At 42.1% G+C, this 22,665-nt stretch overlaps 1 protein-coding gene across 4 annotated transcripts in view; it reads left to right on the top strand.

Annotated features, from left to right (window-relative positions):
- Positions 1-22,665, top strand: part of Elovl7 (ELOVL fatty acid elongase 7) — an 84,246-nt gene that overhangs the window by 44,778 nt on the left and 16,803 nt on the right. For 3 of the 4 annotated variants that reach the window (XM_029544126.1, XM_021208584.2, XM_029544127.1), the window contains exons 2-3: positions 8,412-8,544; positions 19,189-19,379. In XM_029544126.1, coding sequence (XP_029399986.1) covers positions 8,481-8,544; positions 19,189-19,379 — 255 coding nt within the window. In that variant the 5' untranslated portion in view covers positions 8,412-8,480. The remainder of the gene's footprint in view (positions 1-8,411; positions 8,545-19,188; positions 19,380-22,665) is intronic. The other variant, XM_029544128.1, reaches the window with a different exon arrangement.

Here is a 22,665-nt window from a genome sequence, read left to right on the forward strand (position 1 = left end):
CTCCCTCCCTCCCTCTCTCCCTCCCTTCCTTCCTTCCTTCCTTTCCTTATTGGACTGAGGTGTGTATGTACCACACAGCACAAAGGACAACTTTTGGAGTTGTTTTTTTTTTTTTCCCATCCACTGTGGAGGTCCTGGGTATTGAACTCAGGTCCTTACTTAGGCTGGGCAGTAAGTGCCTTTCCTTGTTGCACCGACTCAGTGGCCTGTGAGGGCATCTCTAACTTTACTATGTCTATAAAGGCCCTCTGTTCCAGTGAAGACACATTCTTCAGTACTGGCAACCAGGATCTAACATATTGATTTTAAGGGTGCACAATTCAATACCCTTGGTTATTCACTCGTACCATGAATATTTTCTGCTGCACGACAGGTATCAATCTATGCACTGGGAATACAAAGTTCCCGAGGCACAGGCTCTTCCCTCTTGATAAATAGGACAGATAAGGATTAAAAAACAAGAATTTGCAACAGTGTGCAGTACGTCCCGTCTTAGGTGAGGATTGACGTTACAAGATGCTATTATGAGGGAAAACTATCCTTGTCTAGCTAGCTCTGGGATGCGTCGCAGAGGAAGCAGGGCCTCAATATTGCATCTTTCCCAATCGTATCCAACCCTGTTTACCCTGCTTCTAAACCACACCCTCAGTTTCCCAGCCCTAGCTCCCACCACCCAGATAATCTCTCCAAATCTCCCATTGATGGACAGATTCCCAACTTGAAAAACCTGTAATGACTGCTCATTGTCAACAGAACTCAGGCTAATAAAATTCTCTAGCCCGGCTTCCTTTGCTTCCTACACACTCAAGTAAGGACCACTGGAGTGCACCTTTTCTCTTGTGGTCTGTTGCTCTGCTCCACAGCCTTGTGTGTTACCCCGGGGGTTAACAGCAAGTCTACAGACATACTGGGGCTCTAATAACATTATAGGGCAGAATTTTTGTTGGTTTTCCACTCTACCATTAACACTAACGTAGTGCTTGGCATATAATAGATAATTAAAAATATTGGTCGAGTCCTGGTTCCCCAAGCCCTTGGTGGTCTGCCTGCTTGCCGGGTCTTCCTCCCCTCTCTTCCAGGTGTGAGCATTTCTTTTTACCTGTTGAATTCTTGTTCTTAAGACTCACATCGTACACCGCTCATCTCTTATGTGCCTTCCCTCTGGGTCGGGTGCGTCTGACAGGTGTGTCACACCCACAAGGCTTTTCCTGTTCCATATGAACTCTTTGCGTGACCTTCCTTGCATCACAGAAACCTAAGTAGACGTCTTTCCTGGCAGATTGGAAGCTGCTTAAATTTAGGAACCATATTTTTAAAATAAGATTGCGTTCTCCACAGAACTTAAAAAAAACCAAAACAACATACAAATAGGTGTTTGGAGATTTGTTTGTAGAGGAAAATGAATGGGAGAGAAGTTTTGCATTCATCTGAAAACCATTCAAGTGGGCATCCCGCCCTGCCTTGTTGTATTCCCCTCCACCCCACCCCACCCCCGAGGTTACAGGATTTACAAACTCATCTCACAGTTATTCAGTGAGCGCCTGGTTATTTCAAGATACTGTACTAGAACCGGATTATGAATATACGATTTAAATCATCTTTGCAGTAATTAGCAATTCTTCTGATAACCTAGTCTTATCGTTTCTGAGGGTGGGGGTTGCACAGGTTTTAGGCTACTTTTTTTTTTTAAAGATTTATTTATTTATTTATTTATTTATTTATTATATGTAAGTACACTGTAGCTGTCATCAGAAACTCCAGAAGAGGGCTCCAGATCTTGTTATGGATGGTTGTGAGCCACCATGTGGTTGCTGGGATTTGAACTCAGGACCTTCGGAAGAACAGTCGGGTGCTCTTACCTGCTGAGCCATCTCACCAGCCCCCTTAGGCTACTTTTTATTTCTCGAACTTCACTCACCCCATTTCTAGAATGTCTTCGCCTGCTGATGTTGCTTGTGGAAAGGGGCTGGGTCTACACTGCGCTCCTCTGTAGCACCTAACACTGAGATTACACACCTCCTCATGAGTTGAACAGGTCCCAGTTTGCCTCGCTTCTCTCCAGTTATAGAAAACTAACATAGCACCAGAAATAAAGACTTCTATTTGCCAACTTATGTGGTAGGGCCTTTCTGTTATCACAAGTGCCCAGAAACAGCTGAACAGCACAATATTTAGCACTGTGCTAAAGTAGTCACAGCCATTCCGTTTCCTAGTGGCGTCTCCACCTCCTTTATATGTAACACATTGTCACATTAGCACACTGAGGTTAAGTGAACACTGAAGCCAAAACGTCTGCCTCATTTCTCAGACTCAATCATAATTGGGCCATAGATCTTGAGCCAGACAGAAATAGGATCTGAATTAGTCTGGTGGGTCGTGCACATATGTTATCTCTCCTGGAGGATAGAATTCTTCATAAAGCCTTCAAATAAGGAGGGAGGAGATAGTAAGACTTAGGATGAAAGAATAGAAGAAGAAATAGAAAACATATTTGTTCCGAATTCTGATTGGTAGAGAAACTCCAACCCTTCCTTTTGTAAGGCAGGCCTGAGATGTTCATTCCACATTAATAGGTATCCTGTGTCATTGCTATTGGGGGTAGGAAACACCCATCGGATTCACGTAGGCTAGATTCCAGACAGAACACTCGTAAAATAACAATTACAAGTGTTATACCACCCTGTGTTTATAGATTCATGGTGCAGCATCAGTTCCAAAGAGACGGTGGCATAGATAATTATAAACAGAAGATACATAAAAGTCACTGGAAAGTCTCATACAGTACTACAGAGTTTGCGTAACTTATTTGCATATTTTACTTACTAACTTATTTATCATGCTTTGTTTAAACCAAAATCAAAATTATTTTTGCTGGGAACATACCCCAGGCAAGAAGGGTAGCAAGCACTTGGGTGGGCTCAGGCTTTGGAGCTTTCGTTTACATCTGACCATGCTGTGCCAGGACAAGCTTTTAAGCTACAGTTACGTTTTTTACGTTGTTTCTCTAAGTCAGGCTCTCCTCTATCTCCGTGGGATAACCATTCTATTTAAGGACCCTACTTCTTCTGTGTGTGTGTGTGTTTGATTGTGTATGTATGTTTGTGTGTTTGTGTGATTGTATGTGTATATGATTATGTGATTGTGTGTGTATGTTTGTTTGTGTGTGTTTGTGTGATTGTATGTGTGTGATGTGTGTGTGTGTGTGTGTGTGTGTTGACATAGAAACTCCCTAAGCAGCACAGATTAGCCTTGGACTTGTATTCTGTCTCAGCCTCCCAAGTGTTAGGATTCCATGCATGCACTGCTGCACCTGGGTTAGCATCTAGCCTGGGACAGTTTTATGAAACGGGCCATTTGAGAGTCTTCTTGGAGATCATGCAAAAGGCTTTCAAACTTCTAAAAATAAATGCCAATTGGGTGTGGTTCACACTTATAATAATCCCAGTAGTTGGGAGCCTTGATGAGGCTGGAGGAGCATACGCTGAGAGTCATCTACATAGGGAGACCTTGTAAAAGAAAGGAAGGAAGAGGAGGGCGGGGGAGTCCATCTTGCTATTCTCGTAGTGTGGGGGAATGGCTACCACCATCTCTTTCATTAAAAGCAACAACTCAGCTCTTTTCTACCTCACAAGAAGTGCCCTGTGTTTGCATGCCTTGTTCTGTGAGAGATCGTACCCCTACACGGGTTAAGTTATTTACAGTCGATTGCTCTGTTACTTATAGAAAGTGATTTTCCTTGATTCAATGGCATTTTCATTTAAAAAAAAAAAAAAGAAGGTTAGGTGTTTAAGTTTTTATTGATATTTGACTCTATTGTGTTTCTGTTTGCCTGAACAACCACACTTCCAGTCTAGTTTTCTGAAATGTATTGAGAACTGAGGTGTAGTTGTGACTTTTCTCTCACATATGTTTGAGGACCTCCCATTTCACTCCTAAAGTTTCCTTATACTGTGGCTGTGGATGTGGTGCCCACAGATCTTCTATCTCACAGGAATTTTCTTGAGTCATCAGATTAATCTTGCCCAGAATCATTGACGCCTCCTATTCCACCCAGTTCCCAAAGCCTTCCACGTCCAGGTGACTTTTATGAACTGAATCCTGTCATATAATTTATACCTGTTCCAATTATTTTGGGTGGTGTCTTAACTTTTACTGTATCCAAGTTTCTGTCTCAGGGATTCTGAATAGTCCATGTCCTGGAACCACCAAAACAAGTGTGGAATACACAGAAGGTGTGCTGACCTACCCTGTAAAATGTACCTGGCATCTGTTGTCGTGCCTCTATTGTGTTCCAATTTAATTTATGTGAATCTTTTCGCTAGCAAAAGGCTTTGTGCCTTTTAACTTTTCATACAGTTTGTTTTTCTACTTCTCATTGCATTTTGATACTCGGTGGGGACATTCTGCTCATTCCTAAGGTGATCAGCATCACTCCATTCTGCGGAGTTTGGGCCAAATTTTTGATGATTATTGTTTTATCTTTGTTTCCAAGTTCCTTGACGTAGAACATTTGCTTTTGAAATTGAACTTTTGTTGAGAATTTCATATATGAGTACTGTGTTTACACCATTTCTATCACTTCCTCTTCCCCCCCCCAATTCTTTCCACGTCTCCCCCACTTCCTTACAAATTTGTGATTTCTTCTTAATTGTTATGGTCACATTTTATGGGACATAATTCTTCATTTCAAATGCAGGTATCTGTCACTACAAAATTTTGTATTAGGTACTTTTCTCATTGCTGTGACCAAATTCCTGACAATACAATCCGAAAGGGGTGGGATAGACTTGGTGTAGGTGGTTCTATGGTAGCAGGTGGGGGTGGGGGAGCCCCAGTTAGCTATCATGTGAGCAGTCATGAAACAGAGTGCTTCATTTCTTCCAATAAGACCCCACCCCTTCGAAGATTTTACGGCCTCTAAAACAGCATGACTATCAGGGACCATCTGATCAAACACATAATCCTGTGGTAGGCGGTTCCCATTCAGAGTGTAGCAAGTCTCTTCTTAGTTTTGTGTCTGCCTTCATTTACCTCAGAGTAGTTCCCAGTTCCCTTCTGATTTCCTTCGAAACCTATTCACCGTTGAGGAATAGGCTGTGTCCTTTCTTTATATTTGTGAATCTTCTGGGACTTCTTCTGCTGTCGATTTCTAGGTTCATGACATTGTGGTTGGGACAGAGACTTGATATGGCTTCCGTCTTGAATTTTCTTACCCTTGTTCTGTGACTCATCGTGTGGTCTCTCCTGGAGGGTTTTCTGTTTGCCTGAGAGCAACGTGCATCGTGCTGTTGGTTACAAGTCCTTTTGTTTTTGTCTTAACTTTCTGTCTGGGTGATTGATTCAAAAGGGTAAACTGGAATCTTTTGCTATTTTTGTGTTGGTGTATCTTTCCCTTTCAATCTGCTGGTGTTTGCTTTGTGAATTTAGTGCTGGGGTGTTATTTGCATCTCTCTTGCCCTCTCCCCCACCCCTTCCTTCCTCTCGTGTGATACTGGACATGGAACCCAGGACCTCATGTGTGGCAAATAAAGATTCTGCCCCATTCAGCCCTTCTTATACCTTCATGATGAACTTGACCCTTTGTCTTCTTGCCCCCTTTATGTCTCATGACAGCTTTTACTTAGAGTCTATTCTGTCTGATAGAAAAACATAGTTTTTTCCTATAGCTTAATTTGTATTGGTTGAGGGTGGTAGATCCTACCACAGTGAGCCTCTCTCTTGAAACCTCAGCAAGTTACAAGAAGTATATGCAGGACCAAGGGAATGGGGGAGGAGCCTTGTATTTGCACTGTGCCGGACTGGAGAGATGGTTGAGTGATTAAGAGTGCTGGCTGCCCTGACATAGGACCCAGGTTCAATTCCCCAGTATTTCCATGGTAACTTACAACGGAAAAACACTGAAGCTAATCTGTAAGGAAAAACTCACATAGTATTTTGAACAACTCTACACTAAGCAAGCACATGACTGCCCAGCCCTCACCCTGAGGCAAGCTGCTGTAGTTTGGTGAAGGAAGGCATGATAGATGGTGATCTAGATAATTACCGTAAACCTTGGACGATTTTGTCCACCAGGGAAACATTTGATAATTGCTATAGATGAGGTTGGTTGTCTCAACCACAAAGCAGGGGTTCCTGGAGACTAGTAGGTAGAAGCCAGGTTGTTTCGAATTGCCTATAATGCACAGGGTAGGTCCCCACGACTAGGAAATATTTGACCCAAAATGTCAGCACCGTCAAGTTGGAGAAATTCTGCTTTAAATGTCCTAGGAGTAGTCCTCTCTCACATTCTAAGCTTCTGATCCTTCCAGATCTTTGGGAAGGAACACGCTGAAACCCCCAGATCTTCTCTGTCCAGTGTACAGATCTCTTTAGAGTTTGTTTCTGCTTCAGCAGAGGGTGTACGTGACGGGGGAAAGCTACCTCCAGCCAACAGTAGAACACCCCAAACACACGGATTAACATCCAGGTGGAAAACATCACGGTGATCCAGCCCGGTACCCTTCTAGAGGCCTTTCCTTCACCAAGAGGGTGGGGCAGAGGGGTGGGGGTTGGGCAGAGATTCCATCTGATTTCCCAGAACCAAAACTCTGAGGGACTGCTGCAGTCCCTCACCTGAGACGGGGAAGACTTTTTCCCACCCACTGCCTAGTGTTGACTGCTCACTCTTTGATTCTTTCTCAGCAGAATGGCACAGTTACTGGTTCCTTGTATTCTCCGTACTCCTCCGGCCCTCTCTACTATCAAAACCTTCTTCTTTTCTTCCTTTTCCATGGCTAACTTGCTAGTCTTCTCTTTAGCATCTGAACTTTGAGTCTTAGAAGGGCCTTTCCTGCATCGAGGTTTTGCAGTCTCAGTTGCTGTCGTCTTAAGTTTCCGTCCATTCGGAGTTTGAGTTTGTCTAATGACAGATTCTGGGAGCTTTCTTCTGTCGCTGTGTGTTTTTTTTTTTTTTCCCCTGATGCCTATCCAGCCGCATCATCGTTTGTTGAGTGGCTATTAGTAATTTAGTGTCCACTGATTTGAGATGTCACCTGTATCACATGCTGCATGCTTTATTTTATTTCTGTAATTATATAAACGAAATAAGTTTGTTTTATACTGCCAGGAAAAAAGTCAAATTTCCTATGGTAAACTTCGAGGATTTCTTATGTGTGTATAACAAAATATACATAATGCAAAGTTTACCTGTTCAGCCAAATTTAGTAGCATGGAGCACACTGACACTGGTATGATCATCTGCCTCTAGAACATCTCCAGTCTTCCCTCAGACGGTTTTGATTCACGATACCATTAACTTATGACACATCTCCCACTTGTAGGTTGTACCTTGATGCCAGAAGTTTTAAAGTGTGGGAGAGCATACCTCTCAGAATTATCAATATTCGTTTTTTTAAATTCTCAGATGTACTTGACATATTTCTGAGTGTTCCACTGATTTTTTTCTCTGTCAGTGTGTTACTGCCTGAGTTATTAAGGATGCATAGTGCCTTGTCACATGTAGCAGGGCTGGTTGTCTTCACTGGCCATCTTATTTGGGAGATTTCTCTTTACCATAATTCTTGTCTACCTGTCTGAATCAACAGGGCTATTTTCCTTGTTTTTTTTTGTTTTTTTTTTTTTGTTTTTGTTTTTTTGTTTTCCTCCCCTCTTTCTTCCTCACTCCATTAGCTTTTTAAACTAGTAGATGACATTTTAATGATTAAAAAAAAAAAACCTGACTGTAGGTGAGACCACTAAAATTTAGAAATTTAGGAGATCAGAGAATGGCTCAGTGGTTGAGAGGGTATTGCTTTAGCAGAAGCCTGAGTTTGGTTGCCAGCACCCATGTCAAGTAGCTCACAACTGCCTGTAACTCTAGCTGCAAGGGATTCCACAGCACTGGCTTCCACAGGCACTCATACATTGCCTGTAACCCTAGCTGCAAGAGAATTAACACCACTGGCTTGCACTGGCACTCATACATATATTGCATACACATACTCATACAAATAAAAGTTTTCCAAAGCTCACACAAAGAAGACTTTATTGGGCATAAAGATGGCTCCAAGGCCTGGGTCTATGAAAGTCTGGGTATCTTCACCTTCTGGACTTTTCTTTCAACCTTGTCATGGTGATCCAGCCTGCTTCTGACCTGCATTTTCCCCATAAAAGAGAGACATTCCTATAAGAGTTCCTGGAATCATTCTCTCCCTTTGTCTCATGTACATAAAACGCCACCCTTCTTCAGTGAAGTTATCAGCTTCTCCAGAAGAATGGAACATCTCAACTGGTTGTGACTGTGTCAGCATTTGCTGTGGCTCACTAATGGATTTTTCCCTTCAGCAAGAGTGTGTTGCCCTGCCAGTTCCTATTAAATTTTTAGCATTTTAAATATTGTATTGCTAAAAGCTTATTTTTATTTGCATTTATAGATCTTAAGCTCATTTCTGCACTGTTTTACCGAAGAACCCATTTAAAAGAGCCAGTGAATCTTGTAGAAAATGGCGTTCAGTGATCTTACGTCGAGGACTGTGCGTTTTTATGATAATTGGATCAAAGATGCTGGTAAGTATCTTCTTTTATATCAAATTCCCACATTAATAGGATTTATCTGGAACAAAATAAGAGCCTTGACAACTTCATACTCCTTTATTGCTAGTTAACCAATAGGCGGTGGCCGGCCGGGGTTTCATTACACCTAGATTTATGTATATGCTTATGATGATGTTTATAATAATGAAAACACTCTGATAGCCACAGGAGGGAATTAGATGATATGCGATGTCACATCTCACCCTAGTAGTCCTTAAAAATGGTTTTGGAGGCTTGGTACTCTAATTCTCTAGAGGGAAATCACCTCCACTGTCAACAGAATTTCTGCCCATGCTTATTCTAGAACAAAGGACCTGTCCCTGTCCCTGTCCCTGTCCCTGTCCCACCCCACCTTTGCCCTATCCCTGCCCCACACCTGCATCTGCCCTTGTCCCTGGCCCATCCCTGCCCCTGCCCATCACCATAGGTGATGCAAACAGAGCAGGGAGTAATAAAAATGTTTCAGAACATGCAGTGTCACCCGAGTTTAAAATATACATATGGAAACCACACATGAGGCATATTGTGTGTGGAAAGTCGGGCCACTTGTAGGTGGTGAAAGATGGTTTGGTGGCGGCAGGTCTGTTGTGGGTGGTCGAGGTCAGGGTCTTGCACACCCGTATCTGCTAAGTCTGTGTTGTACAACCGAGCTCCACCCGGTCACATGAGTAAAATCTCCTTACCTGTCTGTCAGTGAGTTTTCAAACCCCAGCCAATGTGGCATTGTTTTAGAAACTATTTAACTCTTAAAAATAAAACAAAGGTAGAAAAGTTTTTAAACTAGGAAAGGATTCAGAATGCCTTGGAACTTAAGTAGGCCCCAGATACCCTCCAACCTAATGTCTCGTTTTAAAGCTGAAGAAACTAAAGCCCAGAGATCTGACTTTCCCAAGGTCAAGAAAGTTGAAGAAAATGTTGATAAAGAAGAAGAAAAAGGAAAAAAAAAAGCAATCCGAGAACCGGTGTTCTCTAGTTATGTTTAGCATTCTGGCATTTTGTTATTTTGTAGTTATTAAGATCCCCGTCATCTCCGCTAAAACCACTCTGAAGTGACTCACTCATTGGCCAGAAACCACGAGTTCATTAAATCACACCTATCCCACAAGAGGCTACATCCCAGTCAGCGAAGACACTGCCTTTGGGCAGCATCTGCCTCCCCAGACTGTAAAAGAACAATGTTATGTCTCCGAAGTCTTTCCAATAGTTTTGTCCTCAGAAATGCCAAGGACAAGTAAGCTTTCTGTTAGGGCAAATTCAGTAGCTATTTCCCTATTTTCTTATCTTTCCCCTGAAAGTTTCACCTTACTTGGCTCAGAAAATATACCAGTTTCTTTAGAGGTTATCTTTCTCTGATGATTTATAGTGATTGTTGCAAATTCCATATTTATTGTAAATATTAATCTTCCAGTTGTATTTTCAACGGAAAGGTGCATACTGCTCAGTTGGTTCTCAGTATTTGAACTTGGAATCCAACTATATTAAGGTAAAATTTAAAATAATTATTGTGTGACTATATGTGTCACAGTGTATGTGTGGAAGTCAGAAGACAACTTTGTGGAGTTGACTCTCTCCATCCACTTTTATGTGGGTTCTAGGCGTGGTACATAGGTCATTAGGCTTGCACAGAAATACCGTTACCCAACAACCATCGCAGCAGACCTGGGAACAGATTTTTTTTTTTTTTTTTAAGAATAGAGTTATTTGAAAAACAGATCCTTTGCAATCCAAACCTTGCTATTCACTATCCTCAATGCAGGAACGCAGGCAATCCTTAACTCAAGAGCCAAGTAGACTCAGATGGTGTCAACTAGTCATATGGACCTAGAAATACAAAATATTTAAATGCAAACTATGTGAGAATGCTGCCTCTACCTTTATCTATGATCCAACTCTTTGCTTTTTGTACAAAAACAAAACAAAACAAAACAAAAACCAAAAAAACCCTACTTCCATCAAAAAACTAAGTAATACTAGGTCAGGAAAAAGGGTGGCAAAGCAAAGGATTTTGGGTGATTAGAAATAATGTCTGGGAAGACCCAAGAGACCCTATGCAAATAGAAGAGGCAAGAAGAGATTGGAGAGAGGCACAGAGAAGGTAAACATGTTACACTTCTGAATCCAATACTTATTTGACGTCTTGGGAGATGAAAGGTCATGGGATGTGGGAAGAGAAGAGCCACATCCAGCTTGTCACTATCCCAGACTATGTGACCTTGAACAAACTCCCTTTCTTTGTGAGGAATCCGAAAGTGAGACTAGCACCCGTCCTCTAAGGTGTGCGAAAGAGCTCTGTTACCTGGGAAGTGTTCCGAAGTGTTCTGTCACAAATAGACCCAGAGATTGTTACAATTTATGTTAGATACTTTTTAAAGTAACATATCACTTGAGTTTTGCTTTTTTTTCTTTTCTTTTTTCCTTGTCAAGGTCTAGCAGAGTTAAAAGGATCTGTATTAAGATTTACAGCTTTGTAAAACCGCTGCCAGGTACATCAAGAGCATTCTCCCTTGTATTTATTTAGTGTGGTATTGATCCCAGGGAAGCATTAGTTTTGTTCTGCGTACCCGGGGAAGAGCTGAATGCATGATCAAGAGCCAAGTATTTCAAGTGTATTCTTGGCTTTGGCCCTAATCCTGTGTGGCCTTGGGAAAACCTACTGTTGCTAGATTTCTGATACCTGGAGACAGTGGTGGTTACACATAGTTATGTCAGGTGGAAAATTCCACGGCCATGAAACTTTTAGATGGCTTAATATGTAAGCTAGAATAGAGTTTATTACAATTCTTTGATTAGGGGATGCAAGATTTTAAGATCACACTGTAACAGTGCTTTGAGCTAAGGAAAGATGCAAAGGCGCTTATCATTCAAAAGTCCTTGATGCTTATGGAAGAATAAGAGGAAGGATTGCGGGCCCCAAAGGGGATAGGAACTCCACAGGGAGACCAACAGAATCAACTAACTTGGACCACTAGAGCGTCTGAACCACCAACCAAAGAACATACTCAGGCCGGACCTAGACCTTCCTGCACACTTGTACCTTATGTGCACCTTGGTCTTCTTTGGGTCCCGAACAACTAGAATAGGGGCTATCCCAAAAGCTGTTGCCTGTATGTGGGATATGTTCTTCCAGTGGAGCAGCGTTTTTCTGGCCTCAGTGGGAGAGGAAGCACCTGGCCTTGAAGAGACTTGAAGTGCTAGGGTTGGGGATACATGGGGGTGGGGGCACCCTCTCAGAGGAGAAGGGGAAGGGGGATGGTGGAAGGATTGTGGAAGGGAGTGACAGGGAGAGGGGCAGTGAGCAGGATGTGAAGTGAATAAGTAAAAAAAAAAAAATTAAATAAAAACAAAACAAAACAAAAGCAGCCTTTTGCATGTCTGAATGTCAGTGCTCACTTTCAGATAGTGTGAGCTAGCTTTGAAGGGGACAGAGGATGGGGAGGCCTGCTGCCTCTATGAAGTCTTGGTATACCAGAAAGTACACAGAGACCGACTTTCCCTTCCCTTCCTGCTTCTTCAGTCCCTTGGTTCTTAGACTTGTAAAGTATATAGTCTTTGCTGTAGTGTGTGATGTTTAGGAACACTGTCTTATAAGTAGTTGATGGGAAAGCTCCTTAACAATCTATATACCCAGCCTTGTAAGTTCCCAGAACTCTATTTCTCTCTGGCGAGCTCTCAGCAAAGAATTTTTTAACTCGTGGTAAATCAGCACTTTGGTGGCCTCTGGGGTAGAACCTACCACACAGCCTGCTTTCCAGTCCTTTGCTTCCACTCTGGCTCTTCTGAAGACACTCAAATCAGCCCTGAGGCCAAGTACGAGGTATACAGGACTGTCGCTGTCTCCTTAGCCTTTTTGTTCCTGGGAAAAACAGGGGGTCACTTACTGCTGACTGAATCCCTAGACTGAGTCAGGGTTCACCTTAAATGCTATGGTGCCCTCTCTACTCTCTCCATGTCAAGCCATCCCCACCTGACCCACAGGCATGTCAATTGGCCCATGCTTCACGAGGAAGTGGACCGATGATGCCCTTTTCAGGAAGGTAGACTGCCTCTGAAAGAAGCAGGAGACGGACAGTAGCCAGAGCCCTGACCGTCCTGCTAAGGCTTTGAATTTTATTTGATCAGTGAGGGAGAGCTCACTTAACAAGAGAATAATCTAAGCACATCCATTAGAAAGTGGATTTGGGGATGTATCTAGAGGATATCATCCTTAGTGAGGTAACCCAATCACAAAAGAAGTCACTAGATATGCACTCACTGATAAGCGGGTATTAGCCCAGAAACTTAGAATACCCAAGATACATTATGCAAAACAGAAGAAAACCAAGAAGGATGACCACTGGGTGGATACTTCATTCCTCCTTAGAATAAGGAACAAAATACTCATGAAAGGATATAGGTACAGAGTCAAAATTTAGAGCTAAGATGAAAGGATGGACTATCCAGAGACTACCCCATTCGGGAGTCCATCCCATCACCAGCCACCAAACCTAGATACTAATGCTCATGCCAGCAAGATTCTGCTGAAGGGACCCTGATATTGCGGACTCTTGTGAGGCTATGCCAGTGCCTGGCAGACACCGAAGTGGATGCTCACAGCCAGCTATTGGATGGAACACAGGGTCCCCAATGGAGGAGCTAGAGAAAGTACCCAAGGAACTGAAGGGGGCTGCAACCCTGTAGGTGGAACAACAATATGATCTAACCAGTACCCCCTGAGTTTGTGTCTCTAGCTGCATAAGTAGCAGAAGATGGCCTAATCGGCCATCATTGGGAAGAGAGGCCCCTTGGTCTTGCAAACTTTATATGGCCCAGCACAAGGCAAGGCCTGGGCCAAGTAGTGGGAGTGGGTGGGTAGGGGAGCAGAGGTGGGGGGAGGGGTATAGGAAACTTTCGGGATAGCATTTGAAATGTAAATAAAGAAAATAATAATAATAAAAAAAAAGAAAGTGAATTTGGCAACTGTATGGAAGACAAAGGGCAGTATGGATTGAGAGGCAAGGAAAGATTGTCACAGAGCCTACCAAGGAACACTGCAGCCTTGCAAGCAGCTCAAGGGAACTTGATCATGCACCAGAATCCTGATTTCTCAATTTGGACAGCTCATCATGGTCACCTGAATAGCTTTTAAAAAGATCACCTGCTTACAAATTATAGTTGTGTCTGTTTATGTGGTGCAAAGTGATATTGTAATGGTTGTATACATTGTGGAATGACTAGATTAACTAACATACACACTTGCTAAAAACATTAGAGACCTACTGTTAGGAATTTCAACTACATAGTATACTATTATTATTGTTGTTGTTATTAGACATATATATTTATTATAATAATTATTATATGACTGTATACAGTACTATTATTATGCCATGTCCCTGTAATAGGGCTCAAAAATTAACCTGCATAAGTTAATTTTTGTAGCCATTGGTTAACATATCTCTTTCCCTGATGTCTAGCCAGATGCTTAACCCTTATTTTTCACATATGAGACTATGTGTTGCTTTCTGAGTCTGGCTTATCTCAATTACCCTAACAATATTGCCATCCTGCTTATCAAGAGGTTGCAGAGAGCATGGTTTCCTTCTTTGCAGACACCAGATGATCCCCACTTCCATTACACTGCATTCTTTAGTGTGTGGTTTGTTTGTTTTGTTTTGTTTTTGTCTTTGTTTTTGAGACAGGGTTTCTCTGTATAGCCCTGGCTGTCCTGGAACTCACACTGTAGACCAGGCTGTCCTCGAACTCAGAAATCTACCTGCCTCTACCTCTTGAGTGCTGGGATTAAAGGCATGTGCCACCACGCCTGGCTACACTGTGTTCTTTATTCATCTGATGATGAACCACTGAACAGATTCCACACCTTGGCTATTGTGGATAATACTCAGGGAGCCTGCATATGATTTCCTGAAATGGAAATCCCGAGATTTCTGGACTTACAATAGTTCTTTTAGGTTTTTAATGGGGGTCTCCATGTGGTTTTCCTTAGTGGCTGGACTAATTTATAGTCTCATCCTGAGTGCAGAAACGCCCCATTCTTCCACATCCTCAGCATCACTCATTATCTTTAGTTTGTTTGACGATGCAGCCTTACAAGTTGAAAATTCTGGAATTGATTTGTGTTCTCTTGATAATTAGCAATACTTAACATTTACTCTTGTGTCTCTTCTTTTTGAGAAATTGACTTCTTTGCCATTTTTTTTAATGGCTAATTTTTAAAAGCTTATATCCCTGGTACCCACCCCTTAGGATTCTGATTTTTGATCAAGGTCACTGTTTTTGTTATTGGGCTTTTAAACACTACAGAGGTGATTCTGCTATGATCACAGACTGGAGATCTACTATAATGACAATAGCAAGCTTACTGAGAGTTTAAGCTCTTTTCAAACTCCTCACCCAGTCCTCTATGAAATACGTGTTTTATGCCCAATTCATATATGAGAAAACCAAGTAGAGTGTGGTTAAGTCAATGACCCAAGGCTGCATAAAAGGCCAGAGGAGAGACAGGCTCACCATGCTGACTGGCTAGCTCTACAATATTGCTGTAGCAGAATGTTTAGAGCCTGGTACTAAAAAAATGAGGTGAGGAGACAGCTCAGTGAGTAAATCGTGTGCTGTGAAGCCATGCAGACCTGGGTTCAGTCCCCAGAACCCATGTGAAAAGCCTAGAAGGGTGGCCCATGCCTAGACTCCCAGCTCAGCGAAGCAGAGACAGGGGAGTGATCCCTCCTGCCTACTGGCCACTCTTGACAAATATCCCCAAGGTTGACCTCTGACCTCTTCACAGGCACACACAAATGTATGTTACTTTCTTTGGACACACAAATGTATGTTATATTTTCATGTTCTTCTTGTTATTTTGTTATCTTTTTGTTTTTGAAAGTAACATAGAATGAAACAAGGTTTTCCCCATTGTGACTTTTTATTTGTAGGACTTGAAGGTCATATATACACAGGATTTTAAGAAAAAGTGTGTGCTGAAAAAGTTAAATCGCAGGAAGAAACGATTTATTTGGAAATGATTTTCTTGGTCTTCCTGAGCTAGTCTGGCATGCTTTTCTTGGCTTGTTTTCTTTCTGTTGCAAACAGGGGAGGAACAGAAGGGTGACGTCATTCAATTTTTCTTCCCCTGCCAAGTCAGTGAAAGAATACAACAAAAGATAGCTGTGATGGAGAAGTGCCTTTCCTGACACTTAAAACATCATAGTGCGAACGCTGTATTTGGGGTGACTAACAGCAAAAGCATTTGCAATTGCCTATGAAGAAGACACCAGAAGACTCCATGCTCAGTCAGAGACGACTGCAGCCCTCTGGACTCTTCCTTAGCTGCCGATTTCATTAGTTTTTATTTTATGAGGAATAAAACCTAGACATATTAATAAAACAATAAAAAGCTAGACACTGGCTTTCTGACATTCATGCATTATGGTTTATATTGACCAGCAGGGAAGGGATTCATTTAGCGACGATCAGTTCTTGCTCTGTGCCTGGATTCCCAGTCCTATGACAAGCTTGGTTTACTGAGACTCCCCTTGTGATGTTAGATCCACAATGCGATAACCAATGATGACCAGAAATCCTGTCGTAGGAAACACCATTGTTACAAGGCTAGGGAAGAAGCCAACTGAAACAGAAGAGACTGTAGTTAACATATAACTGGGGAGCCAATTTAAGGACCTTTCTAGGTTTAAACAAGTGACAAGTTTTGAGAATAGAGTAAGAGAAAAATCCTTTCAAGTTTTAGAACTTTGCATTTTAAAAAAGATTTCTTTATTTTACTTTTATGTGTATGTACGACATGTCCCGAGGAATTGGAGGTATAGATGGTTGTGACCTGCTTTGTGGGAGCTGGGGATTAAACACTGATCCTCCAGAAGAGCCGCCAGTGCTCTTAATCCCTGAGACATCTCTCTAGCCCTAGAGTTTTGCGTTTTCAGTGTTGGCCAGAAAACTTGTGTTGATGGTCTCTCTTGTGCAGGACTTTTACTGAAATCATTCTTGCTGAAAACACTTCTGTCTTCTCTCTGTTAAAGGCTCTGTGCTCTTCTGAGTACATACGTTTCTCTCTCTGCCCCATCTCATGCCGGGTCCCTCCTGGATGTCTCTTCCTTGGCTTCAAGGCATCTTACTTTTGTGGTTTTATTCCCGTCTCACTGTGTATTCCTCCTTAGCCTCCCCCATAGCTTTCTCATCCATCTCTCCTGAGACTGTGAGGTTCTTGGCACTCAGACCTTAGCACTTACTGAACACATATTTATTTCTTGTAAACCCACTCCATGGCTTTAAGAGTCATCATATATGTGATGGTGACCCCCAAACCTCCATCTCTGGCTTGGATTCCACTCCTAATCCCAGACCCACACATCCAGCTACCTGTGACATTGTCTGTGTGAATGTTTCCAGGCACTGAAGTGTAAGACCGTCTAAAGCCTACGTTATCTGTCTGTCTATGACAAGCTTGCCCCCCCCCCCCCCCCCGCTCTCTGTTCCCAGTATAAATGATGTCATACTCTTACAGGTAACAACTTCTGAATTTTTTTTAACTTCTGCTTGTGTTTTATTATCTATGTTTGACCATCTATTTTGTTTTCTTCCTTACTGTATTTCAAAACAGTCTGCCCCTATTAATGTGCTATTGTTGTCAAAGTGCTAAAGGTTTAATGTATAGATGTACTGTAGAAAACAGCTGTATTTCTAAGCTGTTCTACAGAGCATCACTTCTAAAAGTTGTACAATATTATTATATATAGAGAGTAGAATACTATACAAACATATGTACACACGTACACATATGTACACACACACACACACACACACACACACACACACACACCCTCCAGGGTTTCCATAAACAAATGATCTTGGAGAATGCTACACACCAGTGTTCTCATCGTATCAATCCATGCTAACACAGCGTACTAGAGACCTTGTAGCAAGCATCCTATTTTACTCTATATTCCAACATCCTCTCATCGCTTTGGGGGAGTCTGTACTCACTTGAATAGTTGTGTAGTGTTGTAGTTGCATAGAGAGGTGCCCTTATATAGACATAAAAACAAACTCAGATCCTAAATGTGGGGCATCAGTTTTTGAGTTGGCTGACTCCTTAGCTTGCTTTGCCTATTTGAGACAGTGGCACCTGTTGGCATTTTTGAGTAAGGCCCACTTGAAGACAGAATAAGTCAGCTTTACTAAATAAAGCCCTTGACGTCAACTGTTAATGTAACATGTCCAGGGTTAAAAGAGATGCTGAATGAGTGGATAGTCATGGAGTTCTAGTGAAGAAGTTTGGGGTGAGAAGGTTTGCTGGTAACTGGCTTACTCCAGATCTTTCACCCCTCGTGAAGGGGACGCTCTGGGTACAGCTGAGTCAGATGCTCCTCCGTTCCACTCTGGGATCATGTGGTCGTTTGGTCAAATTACACCCCAAATGCTTGAAATTATAGAATGAATCACAGTTTGTTTTTAATTGCAATTTTTAAATGCCACAATCCTGTTAGCCCGGAGGCAGCAAGAACTGGATGAACTTATGTTTATGTGGTTGCAAGGGCATTACCTATTTTATTTGGCTCAAAATATCATACTTGCTGGCTCACACTTTAGACACACTCTAGATAGTTAGATATTGACGTGGTCCCTTTCAGTTTTGTGGTTCTGTGATACAGTATCTGAGGAACTATGCCAGTTTTCTTAGGATAGGAGGAAAATGAGTAAGTAGCATGCATATATATATGCATGCTACTTACATATATATATATATATATATATATATATATATATACCATTTTTAAATATAAAAGAATGTCTGAATGGAAAAAAATATTTTTGAGATGGGGTCTCATTTATCCCAGGCTGGCCTTGAACTCCTGATCCTTTGCCTTCCCCTCCCAAGTGCTGTCCTGCCCAGGTAAGATGGAAATTTCTGACCATTGATAGCGGCCACAGATGGTGGGCCCCATTAGCCACCCTTCCCTCCAGATCTGCTGCTTAGAACTTGGAGAAATTATGCATCTGAGGCCAGGGTGCTCGAGTGGGGCTCCTGTGGGGGCTTCCCTGGGTTGCTGTTATCTTGCTTTGTGTCATTATGTGACAGAAAGATAACAAAAGAGCATCCTGGGGTCCTTTTGATGACATTAATTCTATTCTTGAAAAGCTCTGGCATCCGTCACATTAGGTGCTAGGATTTCAACACATGGATTTTATTTATTTTGTTTTATTATTTTTGAGACAGGCTGATGTGTGGCTCTGGATGACTTTGAACTTCTGGTTCACCCGTCCCCATTTCCCAAGGGCTGGGATCTTTGTGTGCAGCACCACATCAGGTTTAACACATGCATTCAGAGAGGGCGCAGCATTCAGTCCGTGACACGACACAGTTCCTCCTGGAGGCTCCCCTCCCGGTTCTGCTGACTTATACCTCTTACCCTCTGAGACAGAAGGGTGATGACTGCCCCATTGTTTTTAGCTCAGGGGACCCTCACTGTTCTTAGGGGTTTCTCCTGTCACCCCTCCTAAAGATGCTTGTGGTCTTTGCAATGGTGTGCCAATGGCACCGAGATAAAGGATGCTTCCTGTTGTCTCTGGGCTAAGTGGTTGTGTACTTACCTATTATTTTTCTCTTAGATCCAAGAGTTGAAGACTATCTCCTCATGTCCTCGCCTCTGCCACAAACCATCATCCTGGGGCTCTATGTCTATTTTGTTACGTCTCTGGGACCAAAGCTCATGGAGAACCGGAAGCCCTTTGAACTCAAGAAAGCGATGATAACGTACAATTTTTTCATAGTACTGTTTTCTGTGTATATGTGTTATGAGGCAAGTGTCTTTAGTATTCCTAAGCGGGGAAAGTTTGCCTTAGTCTTTTGTTATATGTTTGTATGTTTTTGTTATGACTGTCGAGTACCCCTGTCTTGAGACTCTCAAGGAATTAAGAAACTAAGCAGGTGTTTACCACAACAAGAACACCAAAATTGTTATGTCTAGAAGAAATAAACCTGAGGCTCCCTGGACAGTTTCCATCATGGATAGTGAGGGAAAAGAAAACAATATTTAGCTCACAGATTTGCACATGAGAAACGTTGGTTTTGAGGATACTCATACACAGAGAAAAGAACTAATGAACTCAGAGTGACAGCTGGGAAGCAGAGACCCGATCCTGGAATGCACACGACTCCAGGGCAGGGAGCTCCCTTGGCTGTTTCGTTTTCACAGGCTTTGAGGCCAAAAAGGGCATAGACTTGTTCCGAGTCATAAGTGGTAAAGCCCCGACCCTTGTTATAAGATAAATAGGAACCTTCAAGAATGCAGCAGAGACTGTCCATTTACTCTCTGCCCCTCTGCTGGTCACATGTCTCCGCTGCCTCACATACCTGAGTCTCTGGGGTTCTTTGCTGTATTTCCAACCTTGGCTGGCTTCCTCCTTCTGTGGCTTTTCTGTCTAGCGTACCTTGTGCTTGCTCATACTGGAGGTTTGTGAGGAGCCCTGGTGGCTTGCTGGCCTCTGGGACACCCACCTCCTTCCTGCTACAGATTGCGTAACTCTAGCTACCCTCTACCCTCTACTGCTGGTCACTTCTTTGTTTCTAGTGCTAACTCACAGGTCACTTCTCTTTGTCCTTTCTACACCATGGACAGGCTCCCCACATGTCTGCAGAGAGAGAAAGAGAGAGAATATGCCTGTGAGAGAGGTGAAGACATCCTTCGAAGCAGGAACCTAGGCTCCTTCGTCTTACCTGTAACTTTATATCCTAGGCCTCAGTTCTCTTGTGCTGTAATGACAGGATTGAGCCAGTTTTCCCCTCGGATCCTGTCGTGTTCTAGTTTTCTCAGGTTCTGTCTTTGACAATTGTCATTGTTTGTGATGACCCCAAATTATATTTCTCAGGCTTGAAAAGAATCCAGTAGTAACCAGTTAGTTTTGGTTCCTGCTTTGCGAATTACAGCATACAAGAGGGTTTAAAAAAAAAAAAAAATCTGAATTAGAGAATTCCTGTCTTCACAAATACCTGAGTTATAGTTTCAGAATATACTGTCTGCTGAACATGAACCACAAACTTTTTCTTTACTAGCTTAAAGATAATAACTGTCATAACCTCTGTAGATTATTAGTATGTTCTTAAACTCAATATTAGGATGACGCTAGGTCCACTCTGTTCAAACCGAGACATAATAACTAAGACATTTATATACACAGGCACAGTTTATGATGTGGAGCAAAATTTTGTCAGGGTTTTAGAGTAAACACCTCTGCCCAAATATATATGTTTGGCCAAATATAGGAGCAAGGAATCACGTCATAGTGAAGAATTCATTTGTCTTCTTGTGATTGAGTTTGCTAGAAACATGGTATAAGTCAGACACTAATGAAGATGGAGTGGGTGAGACCCACAGAGGGCCAACACACACAATTTCTCTCTTTCAGTATAAGTCTTTTTTGTGTCAGGGTAAGGTGGCCTATCAGTCATCTACTTTAAGTAAATAGTTCCTGCTGTTAGAGCGATGGTTCTCAACCTTCCTAATGCTGCAACCCTTTAATACAGTTCTTCCTGTAGTGGTGACTCCAAACTATAACATTGTTTCGTTGCTACATCTTAACTGTAGTTTTGCTGCTGTTGTGAATCTTAATGTAAAATACCTGATATGCAGGATATCTGATCTTTGACCACCGTGAAAGGGCCTTTCAACCTCCTAAAGGGGTCGTGACCCACAGGTTAAGAACCCCTTGGCTAGAGTGTTATTTCTATCAGTTGAAATGAGTCTGAGCATAGCCGAAAATGGCGTAGTTCACTGACTTGAGGATTTTGAGAAACAGAATTCACTGTTTCTGTCAAATTCCTTTTGTTACTTTGAAAAGATCTGAAGACTTGATTTTTTTTAGGTGTTTTTTAAAGCATGAAATGCATGTCCTATACTGTTCTGAGTCCCAGTGTTCCTGAGGTTATGTTATATTGCAGAGTATAACTGAGAACAGGGATGGGGTGCATTTTAAAAACCACCTCTTGTTCTTTCCCACTTCCTCCTTCTTTATGCATATCAAAAACCATTTTGGCTGATCTCTTATGGTGGGAGACCTGTTCTCGAATCCCTTAGGAGGCTGAGACAATAGAAACATGAGTTTGAGGCTAGCCTGGGCTACATAGCAAAACCAAGTCTCAAAAAATCAACATACAAAAGCCTCAATAAAGCTGTTAACTGTGTATTTTTATATTGGAAAGTTATCCCTTTAGCTAAATAGTGATGAAACTATAAATATAATGTTTGCTTCAGAAGCCAGAAGTTACATAAACCTTATAGTGAGAGAGGTGTTCCAAGCCAGCTGTTGACAGTTGCCGAGGAATAAATGACACTTGGCAAAGAAGAGACTGTTATTGTCCCTACCCCAGATCAGCCTAATCGTATGTATCAATTAAAATCAAGTACTTGGATTTCATTTGTAGCTACTGTTTTAAAAGATCTTCCCACCATCAAACTAAAAGAATGTCACTAAGGTCTTTGAACTAGTGTTCAGACTTACCAACAATAGGCTTTTATTTTTAACACCCGTAGAAGGTCACTTAGTGGGTGTGTTGGAATGACAGTCTGCCAGATTATATTCCAGTTAGTAACAAGAGCATTGTTTTCCCTTATTTGTCTTGTGAATTCAAAATACAGCTGGTATCAGACCCGTGTATGGTATGTTTTTATGTTAAAGGCAGAGAGGTTATCGGAGCCAAGCACTGCCCCTTCATGGGTACTTGCCAGTGCCCGTGGTTACCCTGTTGGCAGGTTTTTGTTTGTGTAACACTTATCAACTAATTGGGAAGGGTTGAAATGTTCAGAAAATCCAGACTCAGAGTCAGGCACTGAAAGTACGTGAACACCCATAGGTAGTAGATATAGGCAATATTTGGTAACTAAGCAGAATGTACCCCTGGATTTGTCCTTCACTATTTTAAAGGAATCCTCCCAAGAAGTGGACAAGTTAGAATACAGTTCATATAAATGGTATGTGCGTTTGTGGCTTTGAGGATGCCTGATGCCAAGCTTATCCCCGAAGCGTGTTTGGTTTGTCCTGGTTCTCGCTGCCTCTTCCCCTGCCCTGCCTGCTTGCTCAGCTGGTCAT

This window comes from Mus pahari, chromosome 11 (genome assembly GCF_900095145.1).
Source record: "Mus pahari chromosome 11, PAHARI_EIJ_v1.1, whole genome shotgun sequence".
Taxonomy (NCBI): Eukaryota; Metazoa; Chordata; class Mammalia; order Rodentia; family Muridae; genus Mus; species Mus pahari.